Here is a 20,937-nt window from a genome sequence, read left to right as displayed (position 1 = left end):
AGTTTATTAAAATAAATGGACATAGCCATCAACATAAAATGTAATGATTAAAAGCATACAAAAATACAGGACAGCCCCCCTAAAAAGATAACTTATAAGTGTTATTCAAATTAGAGAAAAACTCTTCCATACAAGTAAATACAGGTGTAATCAGGAGTGGGTATCAGTCCCCGTCTAAACAGGATACTGTGATTATCAAAGGTCCCTTTAATCTAGAACAACCTCTAGGATTTTGCTCCTATTGCTGGACCCCAACACTATTACCATACCGGTATACTGTTATGAAAGTACGATTATTAGAAGAGTTAGTATATCGCCAATTAAGGCCAACAATACTAAGTTACGATTTAGTGCAGGGGCAGTGTGAATGCCTGACGCGCGTTTCGCCACTGCTTTATCAAAAAGCACTTTGTTAATCACGGTATCCTGTTTCAACTAATACCCACTCCTGATTACACCTGTATTTTTTTGCATGGAAGAGTTTTTCTCTTATTTGAATAACGCTTATTTGAATAACGCTTATAAGATTATCTGTGTAGGGGGGCAGTTCTGTATTTTTGTATGCTTTTTATCATTACATTTTATATTGATGGCTATGTCCATTTATTTGAATAAACTTTAAATAAATGTTGTGTTTTATTGTTTTCCCTCTTATCCAAGCTATGATTGCTAGCAATCACCCTCCATATAAATGTGCTGAATAATGCTTCTTTCTCTGTTCCCTATATATACAATTTACTTTGGCATTAGGCACTGTCCTGCTAAGGCTATATAGGTTTACCTAAGAGGGACCTTGAAGGTGGTTTCTTACCCTATTTTCCCCTTGAATTACCTTAGGGTTTTTTTGCTCAGAGGTTAAACATACTGAGTATTTCATTTTTACAGTGTCCTTTTAATAATTAGTAGTATCAGATGAGACACTCGTGTTTAGTAACAGGAATCAGTAATCCTTCTGTCTGTTAAGCAAGTACAATGCTCTGCATTCTTGGTAAAGGTCAGATGATTATGAATTACAGGACAGACGCTTCTATTAAAAAGTATGTACAGTTTAAACTGTTTTGATAGATAATATACTATTTTACGGCAGTTCATCAATAATAAAATAAAAATAAAAAACAAGGAAAAATTAAGCATTGAAGCAGTTATTAAAAATGGTAAATGATGCATAGTGTGGTGTTTGCTGCTCGGTTATAATAGTGATAGTATAGTACTATTTCATTAAAGTAATTGAATTATTCTATTTTTTCGTACAACCTTACTGCTCACCCTATATCAGTATATTTTTCTAAAAATGCTGCCAAAATAATGCACTTCAGTGTATGACATTCATAATGTCACCAATATTAGTTTGAAAATATTGAAGTAGTGCAGCTTATATTATTGGGTAGTACGAGGTGTTAGGTATATGGTAAAGCATGTGGCTGACAAACAGGAATGTAGTAGTGAAGGGGTTAATAAAAATGGCGCTGATGTACTTGGGGTATGATTATATGGACATAAGAGTCTAAAGTTAAATGTGCATGACATATTTTAGTTTTGATGAGTATAATAATATGTGGTTACACTGGGTATGCGCAACAGATTTACATATATAACAATTATATGTTTCTTGAGCGCATTTTTGCTAATAGAAATATATTGGAAAAATGCATTTATTTAAAACTTAAAGGGAATGTTAACTACAAAATTGTTGTTGTTTAAAAAGATAGATAATCCCTTTATTACCCATTCCCCAGTTTTGCACAACCAACACGGTTATATTAATATACTTTTACCTCTGTGATTACCTTGTATCTAAGCCTCTTTTGACAGCTGATTCCATGAGTATTTATTTATTATCTATTGACTTGCATTTTAGCCAATTAGTGCAGTGTCATGCACAACTCCACAGGAGAAAGCACAATGTTATCTATATGGCACTCATGGATTACCAGTCTCTGGCTGTGAAAAGCTAATAAAAAAGCACCCCTTGAGTGCTATAGATATAGTCTCCCTTTTTTCAAGTCTGGGCTTCTCTGTCCGTCTTGTTAAGTTTTAACACATGTGATAAGCGGCTGTCTGTAGCAGCTTAGAAACAGGCAGAAATTTAGAAGTTTTATTGTTATAAAGTATATTAATATAACGATGTTGGTTGTGCAAAGCTGGGGAATGGGTAGTAAAGGCATTGTCTATCTTTTTAAACAATAAACTGTCCCTTTAAATACACTCATGCACATTACAGTTTACTACTGTCACTTTAACTCCTTGTCTCCCAGAAAAAGTTGTAATGCTCTCTAGCTTTCAGTGGAATAGCGTAACTTTTTGCCCAGGAGTCATTGTCAAATGCAGCTTTCAGTATTTGTTATGCACTTTTGTAATTGCACTATTGAGTGCATATAACTGTGTTTAACCCCTGCAAAGGGGTTAATTTACATAGTTATAGTCAGCTCTAAAGCAGAAATGCACTACTGGGACCTAAGCTGAACATAACAAGTGAGCCAATGATAAAAGGCATATGTGCATAGCCACCAATCACCAGACATGTTCAGCTCTAGAGCTAAAGTACATTGCTACTCTAGAGCTGACGCTAACTTTGTGCCTAACCCATTTCAGAGGTTAAACACATAGGACTAGATTATGAGTGGAGCGGTAGTTTGCACACCTGCTAATGCGTTAACTCTGCTAGACTTTGGGTTTCTTATATTACAGGTTGAAAGTAAATAGTTTTCACTCGCATGCAAACCTGACATGCTCAAAAAGCTGAACTGCGAATATCCGTGACCATATTACATATTCCCCCATAGACCTCAATAGAGCAGAAAAGTGGGGGGAAAAACTTAACACCCATACTAACGTGCAAACCCGATTGCATTTTCTCATGTGCGCTAACCTGACATGAAAATATGAATATTTCACAGTCCAATGTAGATGATTATATATAGGAGAAGCTATTTAAAAATGCATAGAACATACTCCCCTATGTGAAGAACATTGAAATTTGAAATATTTTCAGTAAATACATAGTTAAACACTTTATTAAATATGAATATTTCATGTTTTTAGCAAAGGGCTCCAATTTGCTTATATACATATGTCTATATTTGTATACATATAAATTGATGTGTTTATCTGTGTGTATTTATATATATATATATATATATATATATATATATATATATATATATATACTGTATATCTGTAAATACATATAAATATAAATACGTGTGTATATATATATATATATATATATATATATTATATATGTACTTTAGATAGATAGATTTACACATGTATATGTACAGTATGTATCTCTATGTTAAAGCCCTTTGAAGGTCTTTTTTCCCTAACACCTGAGACCTCACATCTTTTGAGCCCTTAAAGCTTTTCTAATGCCATTTAATTTTTTTAATAGTTTTTATTACATATTATTATTATTATCAGGTATTTGTAGTGCGCCAACAGATTCCACAGCACTATAAACATAGGCGTATTCAAGATAACATTTATAGGGATCAAATGGGTAGAGGGCTTTGCCGAGAGTTATACTGTTGTAGTCGGCTGTCATGAAGGCGATCTACAAACAGCTGGGCTCATAGGCTTACATTCTAGTGTTATTATGATTGTAACTGTACTTTAAAACATATTTGTGATGTGTTTTGTGTGCGTTAAATTCAATTGCACTCCAGTGAACTCATTTACTTTCAACTCGTCTTACCGTGCTACTTCAGTTGCGCGCAAAGAACCGCAATAAATCCCTGTGCCACTCGTGATCTAGCCCATAGTTATATGCAAGCACATCAGAGCTTTTTCTTTTTGTACCTAATTCTACTCATCTATGCAGCAATTGTAGTTCTAAAATGTTAGTTAAATGTCTTGTTATAAATTGAGATTGTATATTAAGTTTATTTTTTTTAGCTTTTGTTATTTTATTTTTGTAAATTATGCATAAAATTATAAAATACTGAATTATTTTAATTGCATATTTGAGCTGATATAATGTTACACATACCAAAACTAAGATTCCGGATCAGATAACGGCTTTCTCCAGATGCCTGTTATTTTCAGCTTTTTGCTTGAATGAAGATGTCTGTCAGTCTGGTTAAATTCTTTTTCAAGATAATATTTTCTTAAGGGTTTAATGATAGTTGCTTTCCTGATTGTGGTTATGGTCCTATTTGTCATTCTGTTTAGTGTTTTCAGTGCATCAGTCATTCTATTAGAGATACACTTTGGCACTGATGGGATATTTAAAACTATTTCCGAGGCTTTCTTGGGTATGTGGTACAGATGTTCTGCATATGTAAAGCCTCATTCTAATCCCTCTAATGTAATGTTTTGCTGGTGAGTTTATTTGTTGCTATAAAGATAATGTTAACTAACATGCTTTTCCTTTTTTCAGCTCAAAAGTAAAATCGCAGTTTGTATAAAAGAAGGCTTTCATGTTTTTTATTTAAAAAAAAATAATAATAAAATAGAAACTAGTAGGAGTCAAACGCAGAGAAGTAAACTTATGCTTCCGCTTGAAGGGAATAAATGGAAATAAAAATGTCTGCATTACCCATGAGTGCAGCTATCTGTCCTTATTAAAAATAACTCTATCACTGCAGAGTAAAGCATCATGAAACCCATCTTTTTTTCTTTCTTGATTTGGATAGAGCACACAGTTTTAAACAACTTTCAATTTGACTTATATTATCATATTTGTTCCATTCTCCTGATATCCTATGTTAAAGGAGCAGCAACGTACTACTGTGAGCAAGTTAAACACATCTGATGATCCCAAGAGGCATATATCTGCAGCCACCAATCAGCAGCTAGCTCCCAGCATTGCTTTGCTGCCTACCTAGGTATTCTCTTCAACAAAGGATACTAAAAGAATGAAGTAAATTGGGTAATAGAAGTAAATTGGGAGGTTGTTTAAAATTGTATGCTCTGTCTGATTCACAAAAGTTTAATTCTGATTTTACTGCTCCTTTCATTTTTTTTTATTTATTATTATTATGAGATGATAATTTGTTGCAGTTTATAAAAATGAATATAATTTGCTGGTTTTTGGTTATTAGCTGCAACTGTTAATTAGTAGGACATTTTTTTAGGGCTTGATAAATCCCAGAAGCCAAGAATCCACTGCTATTAAAAGTTTAAAGGGGCATTGAACTCCATTTGCTTTTGTGTAAGCAAGAGTGGCAATTTTTTTTTATGTTCTAAGCTTTGAAAACGCTGCAAATTCCCTAAATCAGCTCTCTGATTTGCAGCCTTTGCCTTGTGTCCTCATGGAAGTGTGAAACAAGCACAATTTTTTTCACAAAAACAAGAGATGTTAAATTCTGGCTCCAAACTTTTAGATTATTCTACTAAAAGCTTTGTTGCTGGCTCAGCAGTTTGAAATATGTTTCTCCAACATTGGTGTGTCCGGTCCACGGCGTCATCCTTACTTGTGGGATATCTCTTCCCCAACAGGAAATGGCAAAGAGTCCCAGCAAAGCTGGCCATATAGTCCCTCCTAGGCTCCGCCCACCCCAGTCATTCTCTTTGCCGTTGCACAGGCAACATCTCCACGGAGATGGTTAAGAGTTTTTTGGTGTTTAAATGTAGTTTTTATTCTTCTATCAAGTGTTTGTTATTTTAAAATAGTGCTGGTATGTACTATTTACTCTGAAACAGAAAAGGATGAAGATTTCTGTTTGTGAGAGGAAGATGATTTTAGCAGACAGTAACTAAAATCGATTGCTGTTTCCACATAGGACTGTTGAGATGAAGTAACTTCAGTTGAGGGAAGCAGTTAGCAGACTTTTCTGCTTAAGGTATGACTAGCCATATTTCTAACAAGACGATGTAATGCTGGAAGGCTGTCATTTCCCCTCATGGGGACCGGTAAGCCATTTTCTTAGTCAAACAAACAGAATAAAGGGCTTATTATGGGCTAAAAAACTGGTAGACATTTTTATGGGCTAAATCGATTGCTTTATTTGGGCATTTTATTCATATTTATGCTGACAATTTGCATTTATAAACTTGGGGAACGTTTATTAAATGGCAGGGCACAGTGATTAGACACCTTTTCCAGTCAGGGGGGCCTTCCTAGTTGTAGACTGAGGCCTCATTTTCGACGCCATTACTACTAGCGCAGTTGGTTTTTTGAGAGCAGGGGCATAGCAGATGCATGGTGTGAAGGATCTAAAAATTGCTGGAAAAGCTTCTAGGAAGGCGTCAATGGGTATCGTATTCCCCTCTGGGCTTGGTTGGGTCTCAGCAAAGACTATAGCTGGGACTGTATAGGGGTTAAATTTATAAATGGCTCCGGTTCCGTTATTTAAGGTTATAGCTCTGAAATTTGGTGTGCAATACTATTAATGCTTTAAGACAACTGTGGGTGAAATTTTTGGGGTAATTTTTGGAACAATTCCTTCATACTTTTTCACATTATTCAGTAATAAAGTGGGTTTTCTGGTTAAAATTTAAAGGGAGTCAGTAACGGTTTTGTTTTAAAAACGTTTTTTGGTTTTTGTGGCTTTGTTGACAAGTTTAAGCCTGTTTAAACATGTCGTGTACCTTCAGATAAGCTATGTTCTATATGTATGGAAAGCCAAATGTGTCTCCCCATTTAAATTTATGTGATAATTGTGCATATCGTCCAAACAAAGTAAGGACAGTACTGCCACAGATAATGAAATTGCCCAAGATTGATTCCTCAGATGAGGGGTAGTAAACATGATACTACATCATCTCCTACTGTGGGTCTACACCAGTTTTGCCCACGCAGGAGGCCCCTAGTACATCTAGTGCGCCAATACTTATTACCATGCCAACAATTTAACGGCTGTAATGGATAACTCCATAGGCTATATATTTTATCCAAAATGCCTACTTATCAGAGAAGAAAGCGCGATTGCTCTGTTTTAAACACTGAAGAGCAAGAGGACGCTTGATGATAACTGTTCTGACATACCCTCACACCAAATCTGAAGGGGCCTATGAGGGAGGTTTTGTCAGATGGGAGAAATTTCAGATTCAGGAAAAATTCTCAACAAGCTGAACCTGATGTTGTGACATTTAAATTTAAATTAGAACATCTCCGCGCACTGCTTAAGGAGGTGTTATCTACTCTGAATGATTGTGACAACTTGGTCATTCCAGAGAAATTATGTAAGATGGACAAGTTCCTAGAGGTTCCGGTGCACCCCGACGCTTTTCCTATACCCAAGCGGGTGGCGGACATAGTAAATAAGGAGTGGGAAAAGCCCGGCATACCTTTTTGTTCCCCCCCCTATATTTAAGAAATTATTTCCTATGGTCGACCCCAGAAAGGACTTATGGCAGACAGTCCCTAAGGTTGAGGGGGCAGTTTCTACTCTAAACAAACGCACTACTATTCCTATCGAAGATAGTTGTGCTTTCAAAGATCCTATGGATAAAAAATTGGAAGGTTTGCTTAAAAAGATTTTTGTACAGCAAGGTTACCTTCTACAACCCATTTCGTGCATTGTTCCTGTCACTACAGCAGCGTGGTTCTGGTTCGAGGAACTAGAAAAGTCGCTCAGTAGAGAGACTCCATATGAGGAGGTTATGGACAGAGTTCACGCACTTAAATTGGCTAACTCTTTTATTTTAGATGCCGCTTTGCAATTAGCTAGATTAGCGGCGAAAAATTCAGGGTTTGCTATCGTGGCGCGCAGAGCGCTTTGGCTAAAGTCTTGGTCAGCGGATGTGTCATCCAAGACAAAATTGCTTAACATCCCTTTCAAAGGTAAAACTCTATTTGGACCAGAATTGAAAGAGATTATTTCAGACATCACTGGGGGAAAGGGCCACGCCCTTCCACAAGATAGGTCTTTCAAGGCTAAAAATAAGTCTAATTTTCGTTCCTTTCGCAATTTCAGGAACGGACCGGCCTCTAATTCTGCATCCTCTAAGCAAGAGGGTAATGCCTCACAACCCAAACCAGCCTGGAAACCGATGCAAGGCTGGAACAAGGGTAAGCAGGCCAAGAAGACTGCCGCTGCTAACAAAACAGCATGAAGGAGTAGCCCCCGATCCGGGACCGGATCTAGTGGGGGGCAGACTCTCTCTCTTTGCTCAGGCTTGGGCAAGAGATGTTCAGGATCCCTGGGCGCTAGAAATAGTTTCTCAGGGTTATCTCCTGGAATTCAGGGAACTACCCCCAAGGGGAAGGTTCCACATGTCTCACTTATCCTCAAACCAAATAAAGAGACAGGCATTCTTACATTATGTAGAAGACCTGTTAAAGATGGGAGTGATACACCCAGTTCCAATAAAGGAACAAGGAATGGGATTTTATTCCAATCTGTTCGTAGTTCCCAAAAAAGAGGGAACTTTCAGACCAATTTTGGATTTGAAGATCCTAAACAAATTTCTCAGGGTACCATCGTTCAAGATGGAAACCATTCGAACGATTCTACCCACTATCCAGGAAAGTCAATTTATGACTACCGTGGATCTAAAGGATGCGTACCTACATATTCCTATCCACAAAGAACATCATCAGTTCCTAAGGTTCGCTTTTCTGGACAAGCATTACCAGTTTGTGGCCCTCCCATTCGGGTTAGCCACTGCTCCAAGGATTTTCACAAAGTTGCTAGGGTCCCTTCTAGCTGTTCTAAGACCGAGGGGCATTGCAGTAGTACCTTACTTGGACGACATTCTAATACAAGCGTCGTCCCTGTCAAAAGCAAAGGCTCATACAGACATCGTTCTGGCCTTTCTCAGATCACACGGATGGAAGGTGAACATAGAAAAAAGTTCTCTGTCTCCGTCGACAAGAGTTCCCTTCTTGGGAACAATAATAGATTCCTTAGAAATGAGGATTTTTCTGACAGAGGTCAGAAAATCAAAACTTCTAAGCTCTTGTCAAGCTCTTCATTCTGTTCCTCGTCCTTCCATAGCGCAGTGCATGGAAGTAGTAGGGTTGATGGTTGCAGCAATGGACATAGTTCCTTTTGCATGAATTCATCTAAGACCATTACAACTGAGCATGCTCAAACAGTGGAATGGGGATTATACAGACTTGTCTCCAATGATTCAAGTAGATCAGAGGACCAGAGATTCACTCCGTTGGTGGCTGACCCTGGACCATCTGTCCCAGGGAATGAGCTTCCGCAGACCAGAGTGGGTCATTGTCACGACCGACGCCAGTCTAGTGTGCTGGGGCGCGGTCTGGGAATCCCTGAAAGCTCAGGGTCTATGGTCTCGGGAAGAGTCTCTTCTCCCGATAAACATTCTGGAACTGAGAGCGATATTCAATGCTTTCAGGGCTTGGCCTCAACTAGCAAAAGCCAGATTCATAATCAGACAACATGACGACCGTTGCGTATATCAATCATCAGGGGGGAACAGGGGGTTCCCTGGCAATGAAAGAAGTGACCAAAATAATTCAATGGGCGGAGGATCACTCCTGCCACCTGTCTGCGATCCACATCCCAGGTGTGGAAAACTGGGAGGCGGATTTTCTGAGTCGTCAGACATTCCATCCGGGGGAATGGGAACTCCACCCGGAGATCTTTGCCCAAATAACCCAATTATGGGGCATTCCAGACATGGATCTGATGGCGTCTCGTCAGAACTTCAAGGTTCCTTGCTACGGGTCCAGATCCAGGGATCCCAAGGCGACTCTAGTAGATACACTAGTAGCACCTTGGACCTTCAACCTAGCTTATGTATTTCCACCGTTTCCTCTCATTCCCAGGCTGGTAGCCAGGATCAATCAGGAGAGGGCCTCGGTGATCTTGATAGCTCCTGCGTGGCAACGCAGGACTTGGTATGCAGACCTGGTGAATATGTCATCGGTTCCACCATGGAAGCTACCTTTGAGACAGGACCTTCTTGTTCAGGGTCCATTCGAACATCCAAATCTGGTCTCCCTCCAGCTGACGGCTTGGAGATTGAACGCTTGATTCTATCGAAGCGTGGGTTTTCAGATTCTGTGATAGATACTCTGGTTCAGGCCAGAAAACCGGTAACTAGAAAGATTTACCATAAAATATGGAAAAGATATATCTGTTGGTGTGAATCCAAAGGATTCCCATGGAATAAGATAAAAATTCCTAAGATTCTCTCCTTTCTACAAGAAGGTTTGGAGAAAGGATTATCTGCAAGTTCTCTAAAGGGACAGATCTCTGCTTTATCTGTCTTACTACACAAAAGACTGGCAACTGTGCCAGATGTTCAAGCATTTGTTCAGGCTCTGGTTAGGATCAAGCCTGTTTACAGACCTTTGACTCCTCCCTGGAGTCTAAATCTAGTTCTTTCAGTTCTTCAAGGGGTTCCGTTTGAACCTTTACATTCCATAGATATTAAGTTACTATCTTGGAAAGTTTTGTTTTTGGTTGCAATTTCTTCTGCTAGAAGAGTTTCAGAGTTATCTGCTCTGCAGTGTTCTCCGCCCTATCTGGTGTTCTATGCAGATAAGGTGGTTTTGCGTACTAAGCCTGGTTTTCTTCCTAAGGTTGTTTCTAACAAAAATATTAACCAGGATATAGTTGTTCCTTCTTTATGTCCGAATCCAGTTTCAAAGAAGGAACGTTTGTTACACAATTTGGACGTAGTCCGTGCTCTAAAATTCTATTTAGAGGCTACAAAAGATTTCAGACAAACTTCTTCCTTGTTTGTTGTTTATTCTGGTAAAAAAGAGAGGTCAAAAAGCGACTTCTACCCTCTCTTTCCTTTGGGCTTAAAAGCATCATCCGATTGGCTTATGAGACTGCCGGACGGCAGCCTCCTGAAAGGAATCACAACTCACTCCATTAGGGCTGTGGCTTCCACATGGGCCTTCAAGAACGAGGCTTCTGTTGACCAGATATGTAAGGCAGCGGACTTGGTCTTCACTGCACACTTTTGCCAAATTTACAAATTTGATACTTTTGCTTCTTCGGAGGCTATTTTTGGGGAGAAAGGTTTTGCAAGCTGTTGGTGCCTTCCGTTTAGGTAACCTGATTGCTCCCTCCCATCATCCGTGTCCTAAAGCTTTTGGTATTTGTTTCCCACAAGTAAGGATGACGCCGTGGACTGGACACACCAATGTTGGAGAAAAACAGAATTTATGCTTACCTGATAAATTACTTTCTCCAACGGTGTGTCCGGTCCACGGCCCGCCTGGTTTTTTAATCAGGTCTGATGAATTATTTTCTCTAACTACAGTCACCAAGGTACCATATGGTTTCTCCTATATGTATTTCCTCCTGTCCGTCGGTCGAATGGACTGGGGTGGGCGGAGCAAGGAGGGACTATATGGCCAGCTTTTGCTGGGGACTCTTTGCCATTTCCTGTTGGGGAAGAGATATCCCACAAGAAGGATGACGCCGTGGACCGGACACAAACGTTGGAGAAAGTAATTTATCAGGTTAAGCAATAAATGTCTGTTTTATATTAACTAAACAACCTGTTTTAATAAATAATCAAAACCCAACCTTAAAGGGACAGTATACAACTGCATATAATTAGACACTACTATAAATAATAATACACACAGATACTGATCTAAAAATCCAGTTATATAACCATTAAAAAACATACGCCTAGATTTAGAGTTCTGCGTTAGCCGTCAAAACCAGCGTTAGGGGGTCCTAACGCTGGTTTTGGCCTACCCGCTGGTATTTAGAGTCTTGTAGGTAAGGTCTAACGCTCACTTTCCAGCCGCGACTTTTTCATACCGCAGATCCCCTTACGTCAATTGCGTATCCTATCTTTTCATGGGATCTTTCTAATGCTGGTATTTAGAATGTTGGCTGAAGAGAGCGTTTAGAAATCTAACGACAAGACTCCAGGCCGCAGAGAAAAGCCAGGAGTTAAGAGCTTTCTGGTTCTAACGCGGTTCATAAAGCTCTTAACTACTGTGCTCTAAAGTACACTAACACCCATAAACTACCTATGCACCACCTAAACCGAGGGCCCCCCACATTGCCGCCACTCTATTACATGTTTTTTAACCCCTAATCTGCCGAATATAATTATTATTTATATTGTAGGCTATATTAGGGTTTATTTTACAGGTAAGTATTTATGCTTTAAATAGGAATAATTTATTTAATAAGATTTATTTTATTTCGTGTAGATTGTAAATTATATTTAACTTAGGGGGGTGTTAGGGTTAGGGTTTAGACTTTAGCTTAGGGGTTAATACATTTATTAGAGTAGGCAGCGAGGTCCAGTCGGCAGATTAGGGGGTTAATACTTGAAGATAGGGTGTCGGCGTATGGTTAGGGAGGGCAGATTAGGGGTTTACTACCATTTATTATAGGGTTTTTGAGTTGGAATGAGGCGGATTAGGGGGTTAATACATTTGATTATAGTGAGCAGTGAGGTCCGGTCGCAGATTAGGGGTTAATAATTGTAGGGTAGCTGGCGGCGACGTTGGGGGTGGCAGATTAGGGGTTAATAAAATATAATATAGAGGTCTGCGGTGTTAGGGGCAGCAGATTTGGGGGGTACATAGGGATAACCTAGGTTGCGGCGGTGTAACGAAGCGGCAGATTAGGGGTTTAAAAATAATATGCAGGGCTCAGCGATAGCGGGGGGCGGCAGATAGGGGGTTCATAAGTGTCTAAGGTTAGGGGTTGTTTAGACTCGGTGGGGTACATGTTAGGGGTGTTAGATGCAGACCTTAGGAAAGTGTTGTCCCCATAGGAAACAATGGGGCTGCGTTAGGAGCTGAACGCTGCTTTTTTGCAGGTGTTAGGTTTTTTTTCCAGCTCAAACTGGCCCCATTGTTTCCTATGGGGGAATCGTGCACGAGCACCGTGTTTTTTGAAGCTGGCCGTGTCCGTAAGCAACCCTGGTATTGAGAGTTGCAGTGGCAGTAAATTATGCCTGTACGCTCCCTTTTTGGAGCCTAACATTAGCCCTTCTGAGAACTCTAAATACCAGCATTGTTTAAAAGGTTTAACGCACCCCTTCTAACGCAAAACTCTAAATCTAGGCGTTTACTTAGAAGCTCCCAATTTTAGGGCACTGTTGATGAGGTTAAAGAGACAGGCCTAGTCCAAAACAATATTTTCATGATTCAGATAGTGCATGTAATTTTAAACACTTTTCCAATTTACTTCTGTCACCAATTTTGCTTTGTCTCTTGGTATTCTTAGTCGAAAGCTAAACCTAGGAGGTTCATATGCTAATTTCTAAGCCCTTGAAGGCCGCCTCTTATCTCAGGGCATTTGACAGTTTTTCACCACTAGAGGGTGTTAGTTCATGTGTTTCATATAGATAACACTGTGCCCATGCACGCAGAGTTCCTAGGAACCAGCACTGATTGGCTAAAATGTAAGTCTGTCAAAATAACTGAAATAAGGGGCAGTTTGCAGGAGGCTTAGATACAATATAATCACAGAGGTAAAAAGTGTATTCATATAACTGTGTTGTTTATGCAAAAACTAGGGAATGGGTAATAAAGCGATTATCTATCTTTTAAAACAATAAATATTCTGGTGTAGACTTTAAGCTCAGGACACCCACTGAAAAGGCTGAGAAAGCAGGAAGGATAGGACACTCCCCTCCCGTGCATATAAAAAGGAACCCATTATACAACAGGGAGTCTGTAGACATCAGTATACATCTAAGACTTTGGGACTTGGTTAGGAGCCTGAAAATCATCTAAGACTTTGGGGCTTGGATAGGAGGTCTGAAAATTCAGGCACAATGTTATTTAAAGGGTCAGTAAACACCAAAAATGTTATTGTTTGAAAAAGATAGATAATCCCATTTATTTACCATTCTCCAGTATTTACATAACTAACACTGTTATATGAAAATAACTTTTTACGCTCTGTTATTACCTTGTATCTAAGCTTCTGCTGACTGCCTCATCTCAGATCTTTTGACAGGACTGCATTTCAGCAACTAGCGCTGACTCTGAAATAACTTCAGCACAATGTTATCTATATGAAACACATGAACTAACACCCTCTAGCTGTAAAAAACGTTCAAATGCATTCAGTTAAGAGGGCAGCCTTCAAGGGGCTAAAAAATTAGGCATATGAGGCCTACCTATGTATACATATTCCTATACATTTTTACAAAAAAACCTCCCAGATGGGGCTATATAAATGGATCATCTACAAAACATTTATGCAAAGAAAAATCTAGTATACAATGTTCCCTTTAATGTGTTTTTAAAAATTTAAAAATTGATGAACCAGATTATGAATGGGAGCGCACAGGTTTGCGATAAGGGGTTTTATTGTAGTGGGTTTGTGATTGTTGGGCTTACTGCTGATATTACGAGTTTAAAGTAAACTCAATCGCTGTAAGCACAATCACAATTTAGAATGATTACCACAACTTCAGAACCCTGGTTAACTTTTTGCGAACTAAAAAAAGTGCACAAAACACATCAAAAATACATACAAACATATTCTGTTATGTGAAGAACATTGGAATATGAAATATTTTTATGCGGGTTAGTGCACCAGAGAATATGTGATTAGGTTTGCGTGTGGTGTGTTTTTTTCACGGGGAATACACGAACGCACACATAAAAAAACTGAAATACATTTCAACTCATAATACAAGGGCAAACTCGACAAACACAAAAATCTTTCTTCTAGCGCTATCAACGCTAGAGCGAGAGCATTAATTAGTGTGCACTTGTAATCTGGCCTAATATAGCACACTACAGGTCAGGTGTAGTTAGGAAAACTTTATTGTGTGTGCTGATAATCTTCTGAAAAATTCACTTGAGTGCCTGTGGTTTATGTTTTTAATTTTTTAGGGACATTAAAGGAAGGATTAAAAATAACTGTTTTTAAATCCATAATATATATCAACAATTAAACCTAATTAATATAGCATGGATTCATAAATAGCATGGTGGTAGCCCAGAGGTGCAGTTACCAGCAGATTTGGTAATGAGTGCCCCATTCGGAACTTATAACAAAGGTTTGCCATCTCTACTCTAGGTAGTGACTTCGATATTAGAGGGGAACATTCTCACAAGTGGATTGGCCGTGAGCAGGGTGTAACTAGATCTTATTGAACCTAAGACAAAGGTTGCAGCCAGGTGTTCCCCATTTTTAACAGCTCCTTTTCTGTCTGTTTTGCAATTAGCAGAAGCTGAGCCGGCAGCCACATAGGATGAAGAGGAACAGTTTCTCTGTGACTGAGTCACCTTACCCCTGGTTAGCCTGTGCCAGAGGATATGTAATTGCATCGCCCCATTTTAGTTCCCTGCATCAGCTCTTCAGGGACCTGGGAATCTCATCTGGGTCGTTGTAGCTCACGGTAGACAGAAACTTGTTTTTTTTTCCTCTTTCAAATGTGTCAATAACATTTCATATATAAACATTAAAATAATACTTCAGTATATAAATCTCTCTTATACTACTTATACTCCTTCACAAAATCCTTCGCCATTTAGCCATTTGTCCAACACACAGTAGACTTGGTTTTGGTTTGAGTGTATACGGCTATAAGTACTCAATGGCTTTTGCATTGTCTTTGTTTTTTGTTTTTTTATATATTTATTTATTTGTATCCAACACAGTATACAATCAAATGAATCCAACCTTTTTGTGCCACGCAGGGCAAGGTAAAACATGTTATAGAACAAAAACAAATTAGAGCAACAAATTCACTTTCTCTCAGTGGATTAATAATCTCTTTGTAAACAATATTTGTATACTGAGCTGGAATTTTTCTATTTTAAATACACAAAGAAAACAATAAAGCACTCAGATAGTCAAAAACAACTAACAACAAAAAAGATGGAAGAAAAGGGCAGAAAAAAACAAACAAAAAAACAAAAAACAAAGGGGAAACCCTCCACTACTACACCAGGTCCCCACTGCGATTAGTGCTAAATTTCTGTAGCCTTTGTTATCCATAAATGTGGGAAAAGATCTAATATGACCATTTCTGCAAAACTAACTGAGGATGTAAAGGGTGCTAAAATCTGTTTTTGTATAGGCAAGAGATAAGAGTTAATAATGGGGTACCAACCACGTAAAAAAAAATTAATTCTAATTTCTGAGGCATCCTGTAAATGATATGATTCAAAAATAATTTGATCTTGAATAGCGTGCATGATCTCAGAAAATACAGGCCCTTTATTTGCTTTCCATTTTTTAAGGATACTCTGTCTTACCGCTAATATTAATGTATTTAAAGAGCGGGTCCAATACCTATGTAGACTACTCGAGGACTCAACCAATAGGATAATATCCCGGAACGTGAGAGAAACAGATACAACCATGCCTTATATTGTTAAACCAATATATAAGTTTTCACCAAAGCTGATTTATCCTAGGGCATGTCCAAAACATATGTAGTAAATCCGCTTCCATATACGCACACCTGGGGCAGGAAGCTGACCCTAGATGGATAGAATCCGAGCCAATTTAGCAGGATAAAGATAAAAATTGTTTATTAGTATTCATATGAGATTCCTTCCTTTGCATTGTCTTTGTGGCCAACTATGGCAGCCCATTTTAATCAAATAGGTTGTCTATCACTGGATATTGTAAATTTTTTCCCACAATAAACCCTGATTTTTTTTTCTGGCTTGTATGAATTTATAACTGTTTTTGTTTTTTCAGACAAGCAAATATGAGGATACACCTGAACTAGCCGCCTACTTACGGAATTCCAGTGTATCTCACGCCGTGAGCCGCAGGGATGTAGGAGTACCCTGACCTCTGAGACATATCCCTATACCTACAAAAGCCACTGGTGAGAGGAAAAACAAAAAGTCTGTCATATGGCAGAATGAAACTCAGTCTTTAATGTAAACCACTTCAAATTCCATTCTCCAGATTTATTAGATTATTAGTGTTCATTTACTGATGTGTATCTTCACAGCTCTTCAGTATCTTGTATATTTTCGATCTCCTAGTGTCTGTGTGTGTGCTTGGTGTGGCGTGCTTGTGTGGTGTGCTTGCGTGTGTGCTTGCGTGCATGCTTGTGTGCGTGCTTGTGTGTGCGTGCTTGTGTGCGTGCTTGTGTGTGCGTGCTTGTGTGCGTGCTTGTGGTGCGTGCTTGTGTGTGTGCTTGCGTGCGTGCGTTGCTTGCGTGCGTGCTTGTGTGTGTGCTTTTTGTGTGCGTGCTTTTGTGTGCGTGCTTTGTGTGTGTGCTTGTGTGTTTTGCTTGTGTGCGTGCTGTGTGTTATGCTTGTGTGCATGCTTGTGTGCATGCTTGTGTGTGTGCTTGTGTGCTTGTGTGCGTGCTTTTGTGTGCGTGCTGTGTGCGTGCTTGTGTACATGTGCATACGCGTGTATTTTATTACAATAGTGATTTGGAACTAAGTATTCTGGTTATTAAATAAGGACACTAAGCACTGACCAGATTTATTAAACTGAGTGAATGTTACACTATGTCAAGAAAGACAAGTACTTGCTCATTATAGTTGTCTTTTCTGTGTTGCACACATAATTATTGCACAATGGTATTAATTAGAAACATGTGGTTGTTTTATTCTGGCTGTTCTTTTGCTTGTACTCAAGTGTGTTAAAATGTCCATGTAGCAAGTTTTATTGCTTTGGATATGGATAAGTCATAGGTTGGTATTTCTGTAATTATTTAGGTTGAATTATATCTTATTTATAGACCCCACGTTATCAATGTAGTCTGGGTACCTGAGTTCATTAGCCTTCATTTAGGCTTGTTGCCAAATTAGTAAAACTTTTAAGATGCACAAATTGTTCCAAAGCTTCTGATCAGTCCTTTAAAGGAAAATGTGAGTGTGCGTGTGTATATACTGTATATAAACATATATGTGTGTGTGTATGTGAGTATATATATATATATATATATATATATATGACTGTGTATATATATATATATGTGTGTGTGTGTGTGTATATATACTGCGTGTATTTATATATATGTGGGTGTGTGTATATATACTGCGTGTATATATAATATATATATATATATATATATATATGTGTGTGTGTGTGGTGTGTGCATATACTGTATATAAACATATATGTGTGTGTGTATGTGAGTGTATATATATATATACTCTATAAATATATTATATACTCTGTATATATATATAATGTGTGTGTGTATATATACTGCGTGTATATATATATGTGGTGTGGTGTGTGTATATATACTGCGTGAGGTGGTATATAATATATATAATATATATAGATATATGTGGTGTGTGTGTGTATATACTGTATATATATAGTGTGTGTGTATGTGAGTATACTATATATATATATATAACTGTGGTATATATATATATATATATGTGTGTGTATATATACTGTGTGTATATATATATATATGTATGTGTGTGTGTGTGTGTATACTGTATATATAAGTGTGTGTATGTGAGTATACATACATATATATATAATATATAATTATATATATATTATATATAAATATATTATATACTGTGTATATATATATATATATAATTATTAAATATATATGTGTGTGTATATATACTGCGTGTATATATATATATATTTATATAAGTGTGTGTGGTGTGTGTATATACTGTATATATAATGTGTGTGTGTATATATATATATATATAGTATATATATATATGTGTGTGTTTGTGTGTGGTGTGCTCATGTGTAATAAATAATTGATTAAACAAAAAGTAATGGGCTTTTCCTTTTTGTATTATGTTTGTATTATATTAAACCGTTTATATGCGGCATACTGTTTATAGCAATGTAATGTTTATTTTCCTATGTAAGCCTTCTATGTCTCTAAAATAGTTATCAATTGTTCTTAAAGGGGCATTAAACACAATACATTTCTGTTGTTTTCTGTAGAATAACATATTTAGTTTTAACGTTTTTTTTTAAAACAAATTAACACACTTTTGCTGCATTTATTTTTCAATAGCCAAACTCCACCCACCAAGTATAGGAGCTGATCTATACTTTAGTCCTCAGAAACAAGGCTAACCACTGTCAGAAAGTTAGTATAAAATGCATTGTTTTGTGGTTGTTATCTGATAACGCCAATTAGGTAAATATATTTAGCAGAGTTAACCTTGGAGAAGCCAGCAGGTGCATTTCAAGTTCTGAGAATTAGATTAGAAATTACTCAATTTTCAGTACTAAATTACATGAAAAGGGCAAAATAAATATTGAAAATATATTGCGTATGTATAACTAAAACATTTTATATTATAATGTCAAAGTTGTTATTCTCCCTTTAAAACTGAATGCGCCTATTTATCTTCTTTCACCAGAATTGCACTAATGTAAAATGTCTAACAATCTCCTGTACTGTGGATCACCTAGAGGGAGGTCAGAGGGCAGTACTAAAAGTCAGGTCCTCGCTTATGGGCACAAACGTTTCTTCAGGTAATAATAAAACAAACTTGCCACTTCTGACTGTGCAGAGTCTGTTGCTAACAGTTTGTATCTTGGCTCTTAAAATGAAATATTACTTGTTAATGTAATAGTGCTGGAAATTGAATAATAGGGTTGCTTATAATGTGTACTAATTGCCTTTGGTTTCAAGATCAATTCAATTGAGGGTGTTCTTATTAAAGGGACCATGTAGTGTAAAGGGACCCTGTTTTGTATAATGTGCTTGTTATACCAGCTGCATAGTTTCAACTGTATGGGAATTTGTTCCTTTGAGTTTATTTTTCTATATGAAATAGATGGTTTTGCTTTTTGAAATCACATTCATTTAAATGAAATGAACTTGCAGGGAGAGCAGACTTCCTTATCTTTCACTTTATACACATCTTATCTCAGTCTGTATTCACAAATATCAATACTGTAGAGAGAGCAATTCAGAATGAACATTTTAGTACTTATCTCTCCAAATGGCACTAAGAGGATGATTACAGCTGTTGTGTCTTGTTTACATATCTTTTCTATAGAGAATACAGCAGTATTCATGTTTTCAGTAAAGGTGATGGTTCCATTAGCAGCTATTTCAATTGACAAAAAAGGTATATGAGCTAGCTGCAAACAATTTACTACACTCCAGCAAGTAAAAAAGATAATTTGGAACAAAATTTTACAGTACGTCACTTTAAGACAATTGGCTGGATTACAAGTGGCATGCTAATGTTAGCGTGGGAAGCGATAAGCAATATTGTGGCGACGCTAACTAGCGTGCATATTATAAGTTGGAAAGTAAACGGTTGGGCTCGAGCACAAACAAAATATGTGCTCAACAGATCAGCGCGTCTGAAAACCTAGTGTAAAGTGTGCTCAAAAAAATGTTCACCAAACAGATCAGAAACCTATCTAAATAAACTATTACACATATAAATATTTTTTTTATAAGGGTTAAAGGGATTTGGTATATAACAAGGTAATTGACTAGAAAGGGCTATTATGTAAATATATCATGTCTTAATATATGTTTGTGTATGTGTATATATGTTTGTGTGTGTGTATATGCCTGTATATATTTGTATATACATGTGTATTTGTGTGTGTGTATATATATATATATATATATATATATATATATTATCAGACATGTAAAGAAATATATATTTAAAAATATAAAGGACATTTTTATTCTACACGAAGAACACTGGAATTCATAACTAACTACCTTTAGCTTTAGTGCTCTTGTTTTTTTTAAAACAGCGCCCCCCATTGAAGTCTATGGTGCCTATTTATTAATGTGCGAGCGTGACATAGATACGATGTAGCATATCATGTCCGCCGCACATCGATAAATGCAGACAGCATATGATGTCGGCATTTATCATTACACAAGCAATTCACCAGAACTGCTTGTACAATGCCGCCCCCTACAGATTGGCCGCTAGCAGTGGGTGTCATTCAGCCCGATCGTATAGGATCGGGTGGATTGATGTTCGCGGCCTCAGAGCAGGAGGAACAAGTTATGGAGCAAAGGTCTTTAGACCGCTGCTTCATAACTGCTGTTTCCGGCGAGCCTGAAGGCGCTTGATAATTCGGCCCCTATGGGAGAAGTAATTACACAGCAGCAATATCCGATATCTTGAAGTTAGCGCGCATCTGACTTTCGCTCCCTTGCTATCTT

At 37.7% G+C, this 20,937-nt stretch overlaps 1 protein-coding gene across 1 annotated transcript in view; it reads left to right on the top strand.

Annotated features, from left to right (window-relative positions):
* Positions 1-16,645, top strand: part of ITGA8 (integrin subunit alpha 8) — a 300,431-nt gene extending 283,786 nt beyond the window's left edge. The window contains exon 26 of the mRNA XM_053714013.1: positions 16,521-16,645. Coding sequence (XP_053569988.1) covers positions 16,521-16,616 — 96 coding nt within the window. The 3' untranslated portion in view covers positions 16,617-16,645. The remainder of the gene's footprint in view (positions 1-16,520) is intronic.
* Positions 16,646-20,937: the final 4,292 nt, after the last annotated feature.

The sequence above is a fragment of the Bombina bombina genome, chromosome 5, assembly GCF_027579735.1.
Source record: "Bombina bombina isolate aBomBom1 chromosome 5, aBomBom1.pri, whole genome shotgun sequence".
Classification (NCBI taxonomy): Eukaryota; Metazoa; Chordata; class Amphibia; order Anura; family Bombinatoridae; genus Bombina; species Bombina bombina.
This window is presented reverse-complemented; position numbering and strand designations above follow the sequence as displayed.